The 21,319-nt window shown below is 36.2% G+C and overlaps 2 protein-coding genes across 7 annotated transcripts in view; both read right to left on the reverse strand.

The window, feature by feature from the left end:
* The window catches only part of LOC107593903 (formin-like protein 3), a 44,750-nt gene extending 31,771 nt beyond the window's left edge, over positions 1-12,979 (reverse strand). For all 4 annotated transcript variants that reach the window (XM_016283782.1, XM_016283781.1, XM_016283783.1 and 1 more), the window contains exon 1: positions 12,408-12,979. In XM_016283782.1, the coding sequence (XP_016139268.1) occupies positions 12,408-12,521 (114 nt within the window). In that variant the 5' untranslated portion in view covers positions 12,522-12,979. The remainder of the gene's footprint in view (positions 1-12,407) is intronic.
* Positions 12,980-13,830: 851 nt separating this feature from the next.
* Positions 13,831-21,319, reverse strand: part of LOC107593905 (extended synaptotagmin-1-like) — a 15,817-nt gene continuing 8,328 nt past the window's right edge. Inside the window, exons 11-31 of one of the 3 annotated variants that reach the window (XM_016283787.1) lie at positions 20,183-20,231; positions 19,893-19,982; positions 19,702-19,803; positions 19,523-19,594; positions 19,344-19,430; positions 19,027-19,176; positions 18,796-18,954; positions 18,528-18,704; positions 18,252-18,334; positions 17,309-17,357; positions 17,094-17,183; positions 16,917-17,012; positions 16,701-16,772; positions 16,530-16,616; positions 16,261-16,407; positions 15,988-16,109; positions 15,780-15,878; positions 14,647-14,778; positions 14,462-14,567; positions 14,326-14,375; positions 13,831-14,240 (exon numbers count right to left, since the gene is read on the reverse strand). In XM_016283787.1, the coding sequence (XP_016139273.1) occupies positions 14,213-14,240; positions 14,326-14,375; positions 14,462-14,567; positions 14,647-14,778; positions 15,780-15,878; positions 15,988-16,109; positions 16,261-16,407; positions 16,530-16,616; positions 16,701-16,772; positions 16,917-17,012; positions 17,094-17,183; positions 17,309-17,357; positions 18,252-18,334; positions 18,528-18,704; positions 18,796-18,954; positions 19,027-19,176; positions 19,344-19,430; positions 19,523-19,594; positions 19,702-19,803; positions 19,893-19,982; positions 20,183-20,231 (2,047 nt within the window). In that variant the 3' untranslated portion in view covers positions 13,831-14,212. Of the gene's footprint in view, positions 14,241-14,325; positions 14,376-14,461; positions 14,568-14,646; positions 14,779-15,779; positions 15,879-15,987; positions 16,110-16,260; positions 16,408-16,529; positions 16,773-16,916; positions 17,013-17,093; positions 17,184-17,308; positions 17,358-18,251; positions 18,335-18,527; positions 18,705-18,795; positions 18,955-19,026; positions 19,177-19,343; positions 19,431-19,522; positions 19,595-19,701; positions 19,804-19,892; positions 19,983-20,182; positions 20,232-21,319 lie in introns of all 3 variants that reach the window. The other 2 variants (XM_016283786.1, XM_016283788.1) reach the window with 2 other exon arrangements.

Raw genomic sequence — 21,319 nt, forward strand, 5'->3', positions numbered from 1 at the left:
CTACTGTAGTACGGGAAGAATGAAGGGGAAGTCTGGGATCTCGTATCCTTTCTATGGATCTAGCATATGTCAGCATAGTCGACTAGACGGGAGCAGAGCGCCAGACACACACCGTCTCCCCATCTGACCGTCTCCCCCTTTCAGCTACTGAGCTCAACCTAATAGGTCCCCAGGCGCCGAGCGTCAACGTAAGACCTGAGGAATGCACACGAACCCTGCCAGATATAGTGGACTGTAAGTTTGAATGGGAAACAATAGCTCTTACTGTACGTCACACTGGCCTGCTAAAGCTTTTTCCCTCTCATTCTTCCAAATTTGTTGGCACTTTTGGGAAAAAGTGTGTTGAACCCTGTACAGTCAATATTAAAACACTAAAATATTAAAACTTTCCAATAATGTTTTTCCTTACTAAAAAAAAGCCCAGCTTCATAAGCCTGGTTAAGACAATAAAATACTTGTTTTCTCCCTTCTTCTCACAAAAATAAGTTTTATTTTGCACTTTTTCTCAACAATATATTCTGTACAACCAATCTGAAAACCAATCCCTACTGAATGAGACCTGTTTCTATTTGCCAAAGTCATCTGAATGGGGCTCAAAATAAACCTCTGAAGAACTAATTCAATAAGTCATGACACTTTCCACCCCCAAGGATGTGACCTCACCTATATGAATGTGCAGCTTTAATTGACGCACACACACAAACACACAGACAGAGAGACAGATCTGTAAAGTTGTAAAGAAGAAAGTGCACAATAAATAAATTATTCTCTCCCAAATGAAAGAATCGACTCTGAACAGCCGAAACGAGTCGTCAGTAATTCGAATCCCACTTCCATGACGGCTACATGTGTAATGCCTGCCTATGTTCTACATTGGCCGGCCGCAAACAACTTGAACCACCCTCAAACACTAGTTTGTTCGTGTGGTTAAACTCCTGTCAAGAAGACTGTGTCCTACGCTGCTAGAGTAAATTCATTTTATTTTCACTTCTAAAAGATGAGGCTGTAAAGAATCAGTGGTTAAAATTCACAGCAGTACAACCTCAATCATTTTACTGACGACTGCTTCTCTAATCTTGGGGGAGTTCAGCGCGGGATTTACAAAACGCTTGCTCATGAAAGATGGCTCAGTACCCAGTTTATTTGGACCAGCTGGCTCCACTGAATCACAACCTATAAGTATGATAAATAATAGATGTTTATATTTTCTATCAAGCATTCAAAATACGGAACTATGGCAATGGGCATATCGTTTCCGACACGCACTGTATGCAGTAGACCAATCACAACAGACTGGGCCATCTGACCAATCAGAGCAGTGTACGCTAATAGGAAGGAGGGGTTTAGAGAGACTGAATCTTAGAACTGCTTTGAACGAATCATTGGAAAATTAGGTGATATTAAATGCATATTTTGAGAAAACGAAAGTGTTTTTTGACCTTGCAAGCATGTAAACCTATTGTAGGAGACTCCCAAAACAATATTAGAAACCTTAAAAATGACATAATAGGGGCACTTTAACATTAACAAATAATCCTTCTATAATATAATATCCTTCTCTAATATTGAACAGGTCATTACCGAACCACATTTAGATATTAATTTTAAAATATTATATAATAATATGTTTATTACACTGAACAAAATTATAAACGCAACACTTTTGTTTTTGCCCCCATTTGTCATGAGCTGAACTCAAAGATCTAAGACTTTTTCTATGTACACAAAAGGCCTATTTCTCTCAAATATTGTTCACAAATCTGTCTAAATCTGTGTTAGTGAGCACTTCTCCTTTTCCGAGATAATCCATCCACCTCACAAGTGTGGCATATCAAGATGCTGATTAGACAGCATGATTATTGCACAGGTGTGCCTTAGGGTGCTCACTAACACAGATTTAGACAGATTTGTGAACAATATTTGAAAGAAATTGGCCTTTTGTGTACATAGAAAAAGTCTTAGATCTTTGAGTTCAGCTCATGAAAAATGGGGGCAAAATCAAAAGTGTTGCATTTATAATTTTGTTCAGTGTATAATAATACATGGATTTTTTTTAGATAAAATCCTGTGTTTCATATACAGTGGTGTGAAAAAGTGTTGGCCCCCTTCCTGATTTCTTATTTTTTTGCATGTTTGTCACACTTTAATGTTTCAGATCATCAAACTAATTTAAATATTAGTCAAAGATAACACAAGTAAACACAACATGCAGTTTTTAAATGAGGACCCCCTCAAAGGACATACATAGACCACCTACTTAAAAAACCCAGGCCCTATGAAACCTGGACGAATGACTAATAAGAATCTAATTGAAGAAAATTACTTTAAGCAATGACATCACGATCACATGTAAATGACATAGTAATGGGTTAATGGGTGAATTTCTGTGTCTTACAAAACCTCATCAACCCAAACTCTTGAAGCTACCTCTTATTCCTCGAAACACTGTACAATACAAGAAAGAAGGGTTTCACAAGGCCAGGGGGATTTCCAACTTGTTTAAAATTTAGTTTAAAAGTAATAGTTTACTCTAACCAAAAGATTGCTGGGAACGAAAGTTGAGATCTACAGGAGGTCAGGGCTGTTCTAAGGCAATGAGCAAGAAAAAATGGAGTGTGAGAAAATGCTGTCCTCCATTCATCGCGCTGACACCTAATCTCCCAAACGTAACCAGTAACCTGAACCAGGCAATCACAACAAAGCAAATCCACAAAACACAAATGTCCCATCCACCACAACACACAAAGAGACTAAGGTGGATGTACTCGTGAACTGCCCCCCATCCCCCACCAGATGTTTACATAAGAAACACAAACAATCCCCATTCCAAACCATTCAGGATTTAGGATAAATATAATATATAAAACTTTTTTTTTAATTAATAAAAATATAAACTAAAATAAATAAATAAATTTTAAATAAATGAAATATATAATAAAATTAAAAATAAAATAATAAGCTAATTATAATAATAATTTGAAAAATGTTTATACAAACACACACATTAAGATAACAATAAATCATCATCATTATCATCATTTAAAATAAATAATAAATAAAATAAAAATAATAAATAAATAAAATGGGTAATAATAACAATTTTAAATAATAATAACTATTAATTATAATTATGTACACGAAAATTATGATATCTAATGACCATAACACCAAGTTTCACTGCAGATTCTGTTTAAATGCCCAAGGACATACCACTGTAATCAGAAGTGAAAAGAGAATGAACTCGCTCACTGAAAGTAAAACTAGTAATGCAACTAGAACTGAGAACATTGAAAATGCTCTGCATATGAAACTTCCCACTCAAATTAACACAGAGGGTTAACTGGTAAACACGGACACTTTAAAGTCCCATAACATCATGCTGATGGGGCCATTAACACCTCGATGATCTACAGCTGTGGTGTGCCATATGTGCCTATGTGTATGTCCCACACTAGTGCACTATGCTCTTCTCCACCAAGAGAATCCCTGGGGCTCTGAGCAACTCAAAATGATGTCCGCCACAAATCATTAGTCAGGTCAAAGACACAAACGCATTCCCTTTTAGAAAAACTCAGAAGCTCACAAGGACATCCTGACCATTCTTATCTAAAACCACAAAAATGGTTTTGGTTTAAGCATTCTGTGTGAAAGTGAGTTCTTGAACCTTATTTTAAGAAATATTGCATTCAATTATGTGGTTACTTGGAAGTGTTTCCTGTCACAAAGCGTGATTTTAGGAACTACTGAAGATCATGATGAGGAATAAAGGCCTCCTGAAGCAAATCGATGCGTTTGTGTAAGAAAATTATCCATATTTAAAACTTTAGAAACAGTTATCTCTAGTTTCAGCTAACTGTTGTACACACGTTCACAACAGAACGCCACTCAGGCGGATGATTAGTGGAAGCTATAGATTACAGTTTTTAAGTAAAATGTATATTTTTCTTACAAAAATGCATCGATTCACTGTAGGGATGTCCTTATTAACCCCCCAGAGTTGTGTGGGAACATTTTTTATGATGGATGGATGTGCTTCATTGGACTTCTTTTGTAAATTTGTACTACTGAAAAATAATACCCATTCACTGCCATTATAAAGCTCAGAAGGGTCAGGACATTTTTTAATATAACTTGGATTTGTCTGAAAGAAGAAAGTGATATTCACCTAGGATGCCTTGAAGGTGAGTAAATCATGGGGTAGTTTTCATTTTTAGGTGAACTATCTCTAAACGCTCTCAAATGGTGTCATGATCAAACACATCTCAGTTATTAAATATGAGCAGGATTAATTCTAACCATGTGAATCAGATCCAGAGTCAGAACTGAGCTTGTATGGTGCTATAAATATAAACATTCTGCAAATATAATTTATAGTGAATCAGAGGTTCTGGCTGACACTTAAAAAGAGGATGTCCTGTTTGTGTCTTCAGTCGACCACACAGGAGATGGAAAGGAACAGGGTCATAACGGATATACAGAGTACAACAGGAATGAGAGCACAGGAGACAGCTTCATTTTGACATCCAAACATTTACAACTGCACACAACTCTTGAACACATTTTAGGGCTGCGAGCGATTATTCCCTTGAAATTGTAACTGAAATTATTAATTACGATTATTACAATTTACACTGAATGATGTTTATACCATTGTTTGAAGCAACTGCATGCCATATTTTTATATGAAAATAAACAAGCTGAAAACACTAAAAAATTCTAATTGCAAAATTATTTTTAACATTGATAATAAGACCCATTAGAATTGAGCACCAATAATAAATTATTATTTAATAAATTAGCTTAAGTTTATGCTTTAAAAAAGTGGTATACGAAAAATACAATCAAATCAATGTATATTGTCTTAATACCTTATGCAATTTTTGCTTCGCAAATAAATGTATCTTCTTTTAATGTAAATGTATTTCTTTCACAAAATACGGATTTTTTTTGCAGTGCATTATTAATCTCAAAGAAAGAAGCACCTATGTGTCACATTATTTAACATGCAGTAGGGGTCTATCCATGAAAATGCTATAGAGCTCCAAATGTTGCCAGCATGGAATAGTGGAACTTGCTTTGCAGAATCCTGAAGAAAATTAAAGGGTCCTATTATGCTCTTTTACAAAGTCTTGATTTTGTTTTGTGGGTGTACTAGAACAGGCTCTCATGCTAGGTTAGAAAAGCACATTATTTTTCACATATTTTACATTATTACAACACCTCTCCCCAGTCTGGCATGAACAGCTCGAATAGTTCCTGTATCAAATGAAGGCCCGCCTTCTGAAATACGAAATGTGCTGTGATTGGTTAGCTGGGCCAGTGTGTGTTGTGATTGGCAGCACTCTGCGCCTGGTTGGGAAATGTCACGCCCCTTACCATAGCCGCTGCGAGCTTCAGTATAAATACTGCATCAAAATCAAATCAATTTGAGCGTGATTTAAACCCGGATGATTGTAACCACTCTAAGTTTGTCTGCCTTGGGAAAGCTAGCGTGTCTCCGACATAGTGATGACACTCGTTGCCTTCTCTAGTGCAGCTCAACCAGGTCTCCTCCCATTCATATGGAAAATATGCGTTGTAGTCCAAACGAGTTGTTCGTTGTAGTTTTTGAAAAGTGATTTCTGTTAAATAAAATATCTCCTTTTGAATTGGACTTTGAGCTTTGTAACTTTGCAGATCTGTTTTATGCTCAAACAGCAACATTACAGACTAACTAAAGTTGAAAAAATGAAAAAACATAATAGGACCCCTTTAAACACAATGTCTAGTTAAGGAGGCCAGTAGGGCCACCGCCTGTGTCATGATGGTGTGGTGAGTAAATCCACCCTGAGATAATAATAATGGTGAATTCTAGCACCACCCACTCAGTCCTGCCAACCTTAAAATACATGGAACACCAGGAGTACACTTTTTCTGAATGTGAGCCTGAGAAAAGGAGCCAAAACAGAGGATGTTCTGGTTAACATACGTTTCTTTATCATGAGTGGTGTGATACTGACAAAAATGAAACAACATTTATTTTCAGATGTGTGCAGAAGTGGCATTTATCTGCAAGTAAGAACTCTTGCAGCAGTTCCTGCAAGCTCTATAGTAAAAGAAACGAGCACAAAGGGCTCAGGGGGAGAGGCCCTCGCTCTAAAACAACACACACTCACAGAGCCTCCATTGTGCTGGAGAGGAAACCACTGCTCAGAATGGACCCTTAACACAGCTGCAAGAGAGCAGCCTGAAACACCCACCACCATGCACACACACACACACACACCTAAGGCCAAATATAAGCCATGCAAATGTAAATTGCATATATTGTTCAACATATTGCAAATAACTTATTACACGGCAGCTACAAACTAAAATTACATATTTAAATTGATGCTTTGGACATGTTTTCAAGTAAAAATTCAAAAAATCCTTGAAACAAAATAACTGTACTTGAGAAGCAACACTGCATGAGAAATTAAAACTTGTTTTTAGAGAATATGTATATTGATTTAACCACATTTTTCTTATCCCACTGATAAATCTTTTTTTTTTAATTGTAAGTGTAAACCTCAAGAAATTTGGTTAGATTTCTGCTTAAAACAAGAAAGAAAATAAGCAATATATGAAAAACAAATTTTCACTATATACAATTTTTCTTGTCCCCCCCCCCCCCCCCTTTTTTTGTTTTACTAAATTTAGTAAGATTTATGCTTACAACAAGAAAAAAAAATCTTAGAAATATTCAAAATAAGTGTATTTTTGTCTTACTGCACTGGCAGACTGTGTTTTTTACTTGTTAACACTTAAAAAGTTTTCTGCACTGATATTTACCTGTTTGTGATATTTAACCCCTGCAATTCAGTGTAATGAATTTAAATATCAACAAATACCCAATGAACAACTAAAAAGAATGAGTTACAAATGATAAATTCACCTTAAATTCACCTCACAACACAAAAACCTGTCAGACCTGAATGCATGTGAGTCTGTGTTTTTGTGTAGGACAAGGATGCCTACAGAGATGAGCCTCAGACATGCCATCTCAAACACTGTGATGGGGCCATTGGAAAGACAGATGTACACTCCCACAGCATGAATCTGAGGCTCAACAAACAAACAATGGCCGATTCCTCCCCACCTGCAGGCTTTTTAGAAGCGCTTGGGCCTGAAAGCAGGCTGACCAAACACACAGAGCAGATAAACGAAGCACAAGACAAACTAATGAAAATGATTTAGGTTTAATGTCCCATAAACAGGGGCCACAGCTTGACTCCATTAGTTCCACCTGAGTGACATCTATCAAATACTGCGACATGACAGACAGCACAGTGTCAGGGGTCACACTGACAAGAAATGGGGCTGGAAGGGTCACAGTGTTGCCTCTTCCTGTGTGGCAAAGCTCGCACTTAAACACACACCATAAAGCTCTTTAAATCACAAAATGTAGTTTACTATGATAACCAAGACCAAAATCTCTTTTAGTGTCTACTTCAAAGTAGATAAACAAGAAAATAAGCCCAGTGGCTTTTGAAACAGACCTACAGTACGACATTCTGCTAAAAGTGTTGGTAAAGTCATCACAACGGAGCATAGTGGCAGACAGCCAATTCAAAGGGAATTTTCCCTCTCTAAAGTTCTCCCGTGGCTTTAACCAAGAGCAGACCACAGGAATCCGCCGTGGTGCAGTCGAGCGGGAGCACTTTGAAAGAGGATATCACACACACATCTACTCCCGCTCCATCACTGCACCTCTGGAAGAAAAAAAAACTACACCTCCTGCCTCTTTAACAAAACAGAGGCCCATATGGAGAAGTTTAGCTAGGAAGCCAGACCCCAACTTCAGTTTCAGACACAGAGTGAGGCGTAAGACTGTTCCATTACCATAGAATATTCCATATGGATGTAGGGTTCCACCTGTATTGTTTAAAGCTGCACAACAGAGGATAAAATGGACAAAATCCCATTATAGATACTATGCCTACAATAATCATTAATATTTTTGAGCTGTCAGGTCAGATTTGTTGGGAAATTTCAGGTTTACGCTGTTCCCCTTGCACATTTTTTTTTCTTTTACCGACATACATGATGTAAAATAAAAAAAATACAACTTCACAAGTAACTTGTGAAATAAGTAAAATTTTCATTTACAGTTCCAAAGTTCCACAGTGCCCTTTCCACATGAAACACAAGCAGTGCTGTCATTGTTAACTAAAACTAAATCTATTAAAAATAATTTTTGGAATTTGAAATAAAGCTGAAATAAAATAAAATATAAATATTAGACAAAAAACTTAAACTTAGAAAGGTTGCCTTCGCAATAGGGATGCACCGAATGTTCGGCAACTGAAATTGTTCAGTTTTGAATTGAAACGAATAAATTGTACCACACAATGACGTGACGCGATCAAATAGCAACCAGCATAAAAGGAGAGGCGTGCACTTTTTATAATGCAACAAACATGTCAGCAGTGTGGAAGCATTTAAACCAGGGGTGCCCAAACTCGGTCCTGGAGGGCCGGTGTCCTGCAGAGTTTAGCTCCAATTTGCCTCAACACACCTGCCAAAAAAGTTTCTAGTATGCCTATTAAGAGCTTGATTAGCTGGTTCAGGTGTGTTTAATTGAGGTTGGAGCTAAACTCTTCAGGACACCGGCCCTGCAGGACCGAGTTTGGGCACCCCTGATTTAAACGGTCAGAGAAAGATGCAAAAATCATTACAAGCACCGACAGCAAGAGAACGTTTAGTACTGCATCGCATGTCTTCGATGAGAAGAGGAAGGGGTGATTGTTGCTGGTTACTGTATGATGATTGAAATCACGAAATGGCCTTAAACAATTAGTAAATAAACTGCAGAACGTCATGTTTTCTAATACACGCATGAATTGCATGTAGCCTATTCTGACAGCGCTGCACAAACTTGCGGCAGATCTGCTTGTTGACCAGGGTTCAAAGTCCAAAGCGCAAGGAAAATCTGCTCAGTCACATTATTATGAATTTTTACAAGGCACGTGACAATGCGATACGTGCGACATATTCGTAATGAGACTCATTTATAAATCTGCTGTTGTCAACAAAAAGAAGCATTGAGATCTTCCTGCGCGTTTCTGCCAAAATAAAAGTTGAACTCCATGAACATTCATAAATGCTAGTATTGTAATTTTACTGTTGTCCTGTAAAATAAAATAAAAAGTAAGACAATAATAATAATGATAATAATTACAACAGCTGTTAATACATTTATTATAACATTCACATATAGTGTTCAAATTGGGATCTGTAATATTTTCTAATGCTTTAAAAGAAGGCTCTTCTGCTCAGCAAGGCTGCTTTTATTTGTATAATAAAAAATATGCCTAATTCAAGAAGGGGGGTCTGATGGCCAAAAAATATTATTTACTGACTTTTTAATTTTAAGTTAAATTGTGCTTTGTTGGTATAATGTCTGCTAGAATGTTAAAAAATATTCAGTGTTAAATATTTTTAAATTGTTGTTTTGTAATTGATTTTTTCTTTGAAAAGCAAGACAAAACAGTAAAAAGCACATTTTGGCTATTTAATTTATGCAATAGTGAAAAAAATTGGCAAAATACACCGGGAAAAAAACTCGAAAAACCGTGTTCGGTATAGAACAGAGTTTCATTTTGTTCGGTTTCGGCTTCGGCCAAGAATTCTCATTTCGGTGCATCCCTACTTCGCAAGTAACTGAAATAAATGTTTAAGTACCAAAATTATTAAAACTAAAACTGAAATAAAAATCAATACAATTTCAATAGAAATATTATAACTATATAATACAAATATAATATAACTAGTAAACCCGACTAAAGCAAAAAGCTAAATTACTCAAACTTAAACTAAAATGAAAATTGAAAATATAAATAAGGTGTATTTTTGATTGACTGATGTATTTTGAATTGAAAAAGAACATTTACAGAGAAACATATCAACCAAGATTACATATTACAGATTGCAAATTGATTGGATCGTTAAAAGCTAGAATGGAGCCAGGTGGTTGGAGGAGAAGTGGTGATGTCAGCCAAAAATATGTGGACTACATTTTGATGAAGATTATGCACACAAGCATTTTTATTTGCAAAAAAAAAAAACATGTGTCTCTGAATCATGCACAATAAGACCAGGAACAGATTAAGAAAGTAAACAGAGTTCATGTTAACTTTAACACACCCACTTCATAAGCTTTCAAAAAAAGTAACTTTTTAAAGGGATAGTTGATCCAAAAAAAAAAATTCTGTCATCATTTACTTACCCTGAAGTGTGTGCATGACGACAGAATTTTCATTTTTCTGGTGAATTATCCTTTAAGTCGTCCTGAAATCTGATATATACATATTCAGTCATGATGCTGCTACTTTGAATAAAGAAAATCATAATCTTCAGTCTGAAGGCTGCGTGACCAAAACAAACCAATGCAATAGTCTAGATTGAGACCATCAAGAAAACCAGTAGCCAAACTCTCCAGGGACCACTGGAGAAACTGGCTGCAGTCAGCTCCACAGTGCAATTTCCTTTCACAAACGAGGGAAAAATGTCAGGCAGCTGTTTCCAGCCACAGAGAGCTGAGATGAAGCGAAGTCTGAATCAGCCAGACAAAGGAAAAAGAGCAAAACGATGAATAAGGCACATGTGCTCGTTTAGGCCTGAACCCGAGCGTTTTATATGCCCTCCTGTGTGCTAAGCTTCTGTTAAAGCCATCAATGCACGGTTATTACATCTATGACATCATGATGTGCTACCCGTCTGAGAGCGTGCATCTGAGGGAGGGGAGATGGTACGAGCAGACACAACCTCACACTGAGCTAAATGTGCACCACAAGCAGTAGCACACAGGAAATCAGAGGCGGAAGTGAGGGAAGTTGAGTTACGTCACTGACTGTATAATGTATGCTGTCAGGAAAGTGTAAAAGAGAGGCTGTGACTGTCAGAATATCATTTTTCCTATTCGTTTTTTTTATGTTTTTGTTCAGGCTGCACTGATACCTCTTTGACGGAAGAAACACTTTTAACCTGTGTGACTCTAATCAGTACCATAGTATGAAGTCGAAAGCCTCTTTTCCTGAGTGGAGAGCTCTCTACCAGACGCACACTTTGATGTTCCTTTATCTGTCAAGCGGGACAGACAGAGCCCAGCACATCTTGTCGTCCGATAACAGCACTGAAACACAAATGTTACTCAAAATGTTATGCTTTCCCACAAAGTAAAAGCAGGGAGAGGAAATCTGGCCGAACTTAAAGAAGACTGCTGACGAGGCTCAAAAACTGACCTCGGTTCCACCCTGGGATGGTCAGTCTTTCCATCATCAGTCCAGTATGGAATGAGTGATGTCATTTTGTTGCTAAACTAGAACTCTTTGATCAATAAATCAAAAATTCTAAATAAATTCTGGAAGAGAATGTAGGCAACAACTGACTAGCAACAGCCAAGCAACCACCTAGCAATGCCCTCATTAGAAAACGGTTTTAATGTGTACATAAAAAAAACCTCATAGCATATCCTGAGTCTATTTGTACATTAATAAAGAATAAAATCAATTTAGTATCTATTAATCTGTTTTTAACTCGCAAACGCAAATCAACAGTTGGTTAACAAAGGCTAGAAAAACTACAAAGACTGTTTGACAAATGTTTCCAAATGATACGATGTTATGATTCAGTTACTGTATTACATAAACACGCCTGATTGCCTCATAATGTCAGATTCACAATGACAGATGAGTGTGTAAGTGTGTGTTCAACATGTGTGTAAATGTCTGCTCAAAAGCAACAGTAGGCGATGGAGAGAGAGAGAGAGAGAGAGAGAGAGAGAGAGAGAGATTGTTCACCATCTCTCGCTCGTAGGAGTTTTGGGGGAATTCAGAAAATGCTGTGCTCTATGAGGAGATGAATTATATAACACCACTCACAAAACCACACTCTTTGCCTGTATGTCAATTTACTAAAAACGTTTGGGATGTAAAGTGAAGTCTGTGCCTGTTTCACCATCGTGCGAAATTTCACATCATTTATCAGCGCTCGTGAAGTTTCAGAGACAAAAGGACTGAGGAGAAGCGTGCGAGTAACAAAATGGGGGTGAAACATTTGAGAAAGTCATAAAGCTTCTGACATACGGAGCATATCAAAGAAATGTCAACACGTCCCTTTCGCTCATCTGTGCAATGTGTTTATCTGTTGATCACTGTGAAGTCTGAGGTGCTAAACAATACCGTTAGGAACACTGGAGAAAAACTGTTATTTTAAATGAAGGAAATTATGAAGGAAATATGTAATGATTTCATGTAAGTACAGGCTATGTACATCAGTGAACATAAACTTGATATAAAGTAAATATTTTAAACGCGTTAAATACGGTTTCAAAATATTTTTAAAGTAAAAAGACACTATATAGTCTTATTGTATGGCATACTCACCAAAACAATGGCAAATCTTTCTTCCAGCTCTGTTGGGTCAGGCATGGGAACTTTCAAAGGCATGATATGATGCTTCATCTCATATTGCCCGTCCACACTCTCAATATTCCCCATATTTTACTTTTATAATGTCGTCCAGACGCAGGATTCAGATGCTCTGTGTCTAAATCACTCTGTGCCTCCCGGCGCCCTTTATAAATCCAATATACATCCAATACCTGCGATCACATTCCACTTTTGTTTGGTTTTGTTCAAAAAGTTGAAAAAGATATAGTGATCCGTTTCAGAACCGATTCCTAATCGGTATAAATCTTAAAAAATGATGAGATATCTAGTGTGTTTTAAATCATCTAATTAAACAAAAAAGTATCACTCTGTCCTCTTGAAAAGTATTGTATGGCAGAGGTCTGGACAATCCATGTCAAGCAGCCAGTCCTCTTATTTCTTCTTTTTCTGTTGTCTCTCTTCTCTTGGTAATGCTGTAGATTATAGTTTATGTTGTATTTTGGGTGATCCCGATTAGTGCTCATCTGTTAACTCACTGCGCCCACAATGAAAGCCATCGACATGCGACTGATCACACCCGTCTCCAAACTGCACATCGCTAGCGTAAAGTTGAATGAGATTTTCTGTCAGCTCTCTGTCGCCACCTGCTGGCGGAAAGCTGGAATTACAGCATTACTGATTGAGAATCCCCGCTGTAGCATTTTTAATGACTTTATTCCTGACTGTTTGGCTTCAGCTGAGCCTACTACTATTTTCTTTCGAAACAGTGGATATCACAGCTGTTTATTTTTCTGAAAATAATTGGCTTATTCATTGTGAATAAAGAAACTGAATTATTTCAATATAAATGTACCGAATGCATGTTGAAAAAAAATAAAACAAATCAGTGTTTAAAGTGCAAATGGCATATTTATTAAAACTGCAATACAGGCTCTGGTTAATAGGGTGCAGAAGCACTACATTTCAATGTCAAAAGCATCTCTCTTTTCCTCCCTTTGGCTGTTTATTCAAGCGTCTTTCTCAGCAGGAACTAATTCTGTACGTCAAGACACAACTCAAGCATTTTTGTAACATTTTTGAGCGTCTGTCTCTCAGAGACTCATTGGCACTTAAAATTTAAATATTCATGCTGCCTTTTGGTTCAAACATACATACATAAAATATATATTTTTAATCTTTGGGAAAGTACACACTTTGCACAGTGATTGAAACGTTTTTGATATGTGTAAAATGAATAGTCTTGTCATAAACATGAGGGTAAAATTTGTGAAACACAAAGATATGAAGAAATGTTCACATAATTACGAAACACTTAAAACATTTAAAATAGGAAACAATAAAAAAGGATTAATTTCCTCTTGGCTTCTTCATAGACTTGACTACACAACAACAACAACAACAACAGAATACTAATATTTGTTTTCTTTTTTTTCAATAAACACTGAAAAGCTGAACAGAAGCTCCAACTTCTCATTGCTGCATTACCCATAAAGTGCAGGTGCTCATAAAAAGCAGAAGCTACAAATTAAAATACTTAAAAAGGTAACATTTCTCCAACATGTTGTCATATTGGCTCTAGGTGGCGCCCTCATAGCCTTCTTGTGCTAACATTATTTGTTTAAGATGGAAATCAAGCAGGCTATATTTTGGGTGAAAGCTAGTTGCACAGCAATTCCATGATGCAATCTTAGTCCTGACACACTGCTCTAGGACTCCCTGCTAGTTTCAGGATAAGTAACATCCGTGAAATCGGCCTCCACTCTAAACGACTGCAAATAAAGTCAACATGGGAAGGCCAGTCAGTTGGTCTCATGTGACAAGTCATACCTGAAATTATACAAATAAGAACAGATGTAAGAAAACACTCTGTAATCTTAGCATAATCTACAGTGAACAACAGTACAGCACATACCACTGTGATACTCCTGTCTTGAGATCCAGCTGACACAAGTCTAGCTGAAGCTGAAACAGAATGGCGATTGAAATTTAGTCATTTCTGTGTAATAATGTCTATGGTGTTGTTATCTGACTCGGCACATGATGAATACCTTGCCAAGAAGTTCTTTTTCACGACTCATGAAGGAAACGCTGTTCTTGACAGACACTTCAAGATGTTTCTGCTTAGCTTCTTCAAGTGTCATGTCAAAATCAAATCTGTAGGAGCAAGTGAAAGATGGTGAACATTCGGCTCTCAGTGTCATCAGATAGTGCTTTGATGAATGTTCCTACTAACCTCTCATTGAACTCAGGTTTGAGACTTTTCTTCTTAACACTGGTCTTCCTTTTGGTGTTCCGGTTCTTGTCCGGAAGTAGAATAAATGAGATATAAGTATCTGGAGGATCCTTAGAGAAGGACGGCAAGTTCCTGTGCAAGAATACAGAATTATGAAAAAAATAAACTGAGGTCCATAACCAGAAAGAAGGCTATTTTTTAGCCTTAAAGATACAGTCATTATATTGTTTAATTATTTAACAATTGTATTATACATATTAAAATTATAATTTTATTATATATTTTTTTTATTCAACAAGTATATATTTATGTATTTAATTATATATTTAGAATATTTTATATATATATATATATACAGTGGGGCAAAAAAGTATTTAGTCAGCCACCAATTGTGCAAGTTCTCCCACTTAAAAAGATGAGAGAGGCCTGTAATTTTCATCATAGGTATACCTCCACTAAGAGAGACAAAATGAGAAAAAAAAATCCAGAAAATCATGAAATTTTGTTATTGACCAAATACTTATTTTCCACCATAATTTGCAAATAAATTCTTTAAAAATCCTACAATGTGATTTTCTGGATTTTTTTTTCTCATTTTGTCTCTCATAGTTGAGGTATACCTATGATGAAAATTACAGGCCTCTCTCATCTTTTTAAGTGGGAGAACTTGCACAATTGGTGGCTGACTAAATACTTTTTTTCCCCACTGTATGTGTGTGTGTGTGTGTGTGTGTGTGTGTACATACAGTACATTTTATATTTTATTATCTATACATATATTTAACATACTGTTTCATATTAAAGATATTAGTAATTTTTATGTTATATATATATATAAAGTAAATTAATATTTTATTTAACAAAATGTTTATATTTAATTATATAGTTTGAATATTTTCTATATTATAATATTCAAATTGTATCATTTGTTTTTTTATTTATACATATGTATCCAGTACTATATTATATTATATTATTAATATTGTTATATTATGCAGCAACTGAACGTGTCCAGTAATTGGTTGGTTACCACAATAAAGTAAGTCGTTTTTACTGGTCACCTTTATGTAGCATTAAGGTGCAGATCATTGATCGGTTTTCATTTTAAGTGAGGGAACTTGTACGACACCTACCTGCAGGCATGGATGGTAATAACCAATCGGTTCTTCTCAGATAAATAGGCAACAGAGAGTTTCACCTGGGCCTTCCTGGTTGAACTGGCATCCTCGCCTCTGCATTTGCATCAATCCACACAAATAAACCAACACATATGTCAATGTCAGTTACTGTTTGATTCTGAACATACTGTTGCAAATGAAATACAGCTCCTCTTGAGCTCACCCTTGGACGGGCACGCTTCTGTGTCGGAGCTCAAAATTGGCTGCAGCAGCTGTGTCTCCACTGGGTATGACATGACTTGAATCCTCTGCATCGCTACATTGAGCCAACTTGCTGTCTAGGAGCTTTTTAACAGACAAGATGTTTTTATTTTATTTAAACTAGATTTTTTTCTTTTATGCTTACCAAGGCTGTCTGTATAATATACTTCATTCTGGCTGAACGTAAATGCGTCCTGCTGCTCAGCACATGTTGAATATGTGTGTGATTTCTAACCTTGAGTTCAGCTCTCAGCAGAATCTGACTTTCAGGCATGGCTCCATCCAGACTGAACCAGCGGTCCAGCACCAGATCCTTCTCATCCAGCAGCTCCCTCACAGGAAGCACAAGTGACCCCAGAGCCTGACCCCAGCTGTGAGTGAGCTACAAACACACACCAGATTCATATAAAATACACTCCAGAGCAGAGAACATTATGTAAATATGGTCTTTCTGACATAAATTCACACCTTAAAATCAATAATTACTGTAAAAAAGTTTCTCACTTTGACTATAAGTGTGTCTTCTGATGGATTATGCATCAGGAAATGAAAAGCTTCATCCCACTGTGGAGAAGTCGAGCGATTGACAACCTTGTGAGAGAAACATGATTCTTTTGTGAGTCTTTGATATTTGAATAACATCAACATAAATGCATCAGGATGTGAGGGTCTTACTTTGGTCCGGTGGGATAAATTTTTAAGCGACACTTCTGCTCCTGCTTTCGGCTCTTTCCCGCTCTTTTTTAACTGCAAACAACAATGCGTTTTCTATGCTGGGTGCTTCTAATATACTCAGTTAATTGAAGCAAAGTCTATGCTAACTACCAGCTACTGCAAATTAAGTAGTGAATAAACAATCAAATATCTGAATGAAAATAAAATGTAACTCACAGGCAGACCATGTGCTCTCTCAATGTACACAAAAAGCAGTGCAGCAGAAGGAACAATTTTATTGAGGTAAGATTGCTGATAGTTGTAATGTAGGATCTGAATACAAAATCAATTGATATGTTAATATTTATTGAATTCGGATGAACAATAAAAGCATATATAATAAAAGCACATTACCTGTTCAAGTCTAGTGGAATCTGAAACTTTAGGCACCCATTCCAACACAAGATGAAGTCGTCCAGACTTCACATCATTCAGAGTATACCACTGCACCAGGACACAGGCATAAATAGGTGTAAACAGGCATACAACCAGATATAGAAAGTATAAAAAGAAAAAATCATGAAGAATGTTATATTTAGAAACAAACAAACATGCACTGAGAGCCTCACCTGATCAGTAAACTGAGCACTGATGAGATCTCTGAGACTCACTTTAACCCTGCAAACAGATAATAAATCACTGCAGGAACAATACTGACATTCACCAAAAGAACTGATAAACTGATACTTTAAATGCACTAGCCAAAACTTTATAACACACAGCCTTACCTGACACTTTGAAACAAACCAGAGATCACTAACATGTTCTTAACACAAATGTACAATTTAATAGACTTTTATCCTATTTTATCTCATTCACTACCCTTAAAGCCATCTGTCCTCAGAGTGTAACTCACTATGTCATATTAGGCCTGAGCAAAACAGAAATACAAATATGTATCTTTTAAATCAGTAAAGTCAGCCTGTATAGCATGAAGGGATATATTTTATGTGCTATGAGGTCAATAACATAACACAGGCACTATTACATTTGATAGGTGTTTTTTTTTAACCATTTAAATATTAAAGCTTCATAACCATGGCTGTCACACAAATTATAAAGAAATTGTTAGGATTTTTAAATAATCTTGCTCATTTTAAGGTCCTGCTGTTATTATCTAGTGGCAACAGTTCTTCTTTTGAACTTTCTATTCATTATCATTAGAGAATCTTTAAAAGTATCATGGTTTACCACAAAATATTAAGCAGCACAACTGCTTGCAACATTGATAATAATAATAAATGTTTCTTGAGCACCAAATCAGCATTAGAATGATTTCTGAATGATCCTGTGACACTGAAGACTGGATTAATGGCTGCTTAAAATTCAGTATGCAGGAGTAAATTACACTTTTAAATATATTAAAATAGAAAACTAATTTTAAATCATAAAAAAACCGCAATATTACTAATTTTAATGAAGTTTTAATCAAACAAATACAGCCTTGGAGAGCAATAAGAGACCTCTTTCAAAAACAAAAAAAAAAGTAGAAGAGGAAGGTTGCCACCTCACCTGCCAAGGAAGTCATCCTGATCGATGTCTTTATCATAAAGGTCAAACTCCACCTCCTGACCTGGGAGCTGGGTCAAGATCACCTACAATTCAAGCAGCCAGGTGTACATTACTTAAATATCTCTTTGCAAATGGGGACACTTATTTTCCAAAAAGGAATGTTTGAATATGTTTGCAGCAGAGAAGCAATAAATTGACTCTCAAAGCAGAAATCAGCAAGACGAGATGAAATCCTTCTGTTTTAAGGAAGAAGCCACATTCAATTAGCATGCATACCTCATACAGTTCATTCCAGATGGGGTTGAGGTTCTCTTTGATGACCTGACTCTTGAAGGCCAGTCCTCCCACCCGGATTTTCACATACGGGTCACTCTTTCCCTTCACCATGCCACCCATTAAATTGTCCTTAGCGACAAGACTCTGGGCTTCTACCAGGTGAATCCGCAAAACACCCTATATTGAAATTGTGATTATTACAAATATTGATAACTTCAATTTAAAATTTTTATTTCAAAGGTTATCAAGATCCAAAATACAGGCTCACCTCAGATGCAAAATTGCCATCTGGGCTAGAGTGCTCAGGACGTTTTGAAGTGGGAGTCAATTTTGACAGCCCTGGAGACAGTTCTGATTCATCATCTCCTTCTCCGGGTAATGGAGACACAGGTGTTGTAAGGATGGCTTCTTCATTCAGCCACAACACCTGAAACAAACATCTCCTAAATTAAGTGTCCTCAAAGTTTTTAATAATTAAAATCAATCGCTCTTATCTTACCCTCAGCATAGCTGTGATGTAGATACGGCTGGCCGGTCCGGACTTTTCTAGCTGAAACCACTGATCCATGCTGAGCTCAGCGCTGGAGAGCAGACGGGACAGAGGGATGGACAAACCGCCCAGAGTCAAAGCCCTGTCATCATCCTTCACCTGGGACAAATGGAAGCAATCACAATGAAGAAATGCTGTTTACATGTCTATATACAATTAAATGAACACTTGAAAGGATATTATTCCATTTACATAATAAAAAAAGAATAAATTAGGTTTAAATGAATAACACTAGATTTAATATTTTACAATCATATTGATTATACCTGGATGTCGATATCTTGTTTGCTTGGGTCCTGAATAAAAAATGTAAAGGCATCCTCCCATACTGGATTATTAGTTCCATACACCGTCTGTATTATTAATTATGAGAGAGTATATGAAACAGAGTGACTCCAAAAGGCATGAATATACCATAAACTTAACAAGAACAATGACATCATACCCTGCTCTCTTTGGTGGTATCCTGCACAGAAATCTGCACCATGGGGCTGGGATCCTTATTGCCTTTCTTGAACTGAACAGAAACACATCCAACTGAATAACATCAACATTTAAAACACTCTTTCAACAAAACAATCAATGGAGAAAGAAGGGCAATAGAGCTGCAGAATACAAACTTACAGGTAGATCTTGTGCCCGGTCCAGATAAACAGTCAAAACGGCAGCAGAAGGAGGATCTGCTGTCTTACCATATACCGTAATGTTTTTATTCCTCTCCAGCACCTACATTTAATAAAAGGGTTTAGTCTGGAAATGAAAGGAGAATATCAACAAATACACCATTTTTTATAGTCTGTCAGGTGAGATCTTACTTCGTTAAGGCGCTCTGCAGAGGGCAACAGAGAGAGCCATTCTAGCTTGAGATGAACCTGACCTGATGGCACATCCTTTAAAGTGTACCACTAAAACCACCGTGAAAAGCATTACATTACTATTACAAACTAAACTGGTGAAATAAATGTGATTGCCACTGATTTCAAAGACATAACAATACAGAACAATAACAGGAAGGTTTCTTGGTGTAAGAAATCAATTAAAGAAAATATCAAATGAAATAAAAATAAATATAAATAAAAAATAAGAATTAGTCTAAAAGATGTACCTCATCCAAAAGGACTGCTTTCTTTACAATACCTAAATCCAGCTTCATTCTAAAAAAGATGATACAGAGACAATAGAGGAAGACAAAAAAACATTTCTTATATTAATAAAGATATTAATATGTTAATATAAATAAGACATCAAAACAATATATTTTTTATAATGATTTATTAATATGTATATGTTTTTTTTATTTTTTATTTTTTATTTTATTATATTTTATATAATAAAAGTTTCATAGCGACGGAGTTTTATCATTCTTATGTTATTGATATCAGGGAATGTTTTACCAAATCCTGGTCCTTATAATGATACTGCTTCGACTTTAAATGTTCCTGTTGATTTTACATCCAGATCAGGACTGGGTTTTATTCATATTAATGTGAGAAGGCTGCTTCCTAAGTTTGGATTTGGTGCGTATCTGGGTAAAAAATACCAGTGCTGATGTTACAGTAATATCTGAAACATGGCTTAATAAAACGGTAAAAAACGGACAAAGCCATTGGTATTGATGATTGCACTGTTTATAGGGCCAATAGACCAAAAATGGGAGGGGGTATCAGTTTATGTTAAGGATAGCTTTGAAGTTACTGTGTTACTTTATGAGTCAGTGGTTAAACAATATGAATTATTAGCTTTAAACCTTATTGTCTCTAAGACCTTACATCTTACTGTAGTTGGTTGCTACAGACCTCCATCAGCTAATAATGATGCTATTTCCTCTTTGATGGACTCGGTGACTTCCCTGTGATTTTAATGTGAATTGGTTGCAGTCGGCATCTGATGGTTTGAAAGAAATCCACGCATTATTGCTAGATGGTGTATGTGATATTTTAGTGAACAAGGTTTTCTTTTTGACCTTGCTCATCATGATTGGGATAGGATTTTCCTTATCCCTGACGTTGAGTCTGCCTAGAAATATTTTTATGAAGGCTTTACATCCATCATTAATCATAGGCATGCACCTTTTAAAAATTTTGAGCTAAAGGCAAGGATAATCCATGATCCATTTCTGAAGCACTATCTGTTCTTATTCATGAGCGGGATGCTGCTTGGGCATATTATATATATATATATATATATATATATATATATATATATATATATAAAAGATAACTATTTGATCATATATATATTT

This window comes from Sinocyclocheilus grahami, unplaced genomic scaffold (assembly GCF_001515645.1).
Source record: "Sinocyclocheilus grahami isolate Dianchi unplaced genomic scaffold, SAMN03320097.WGS_v1.1 scaffold177.1, whole genome shotgun sequence".
Taxonomy (NCBI): domain Eukaryota; kingdom Metazoa; phylum Chordata; class Actinopteri; order Cypriniformes; family Cyprinidae; genus Sinocyclocheilus; species Sinocyclocheilus grahami.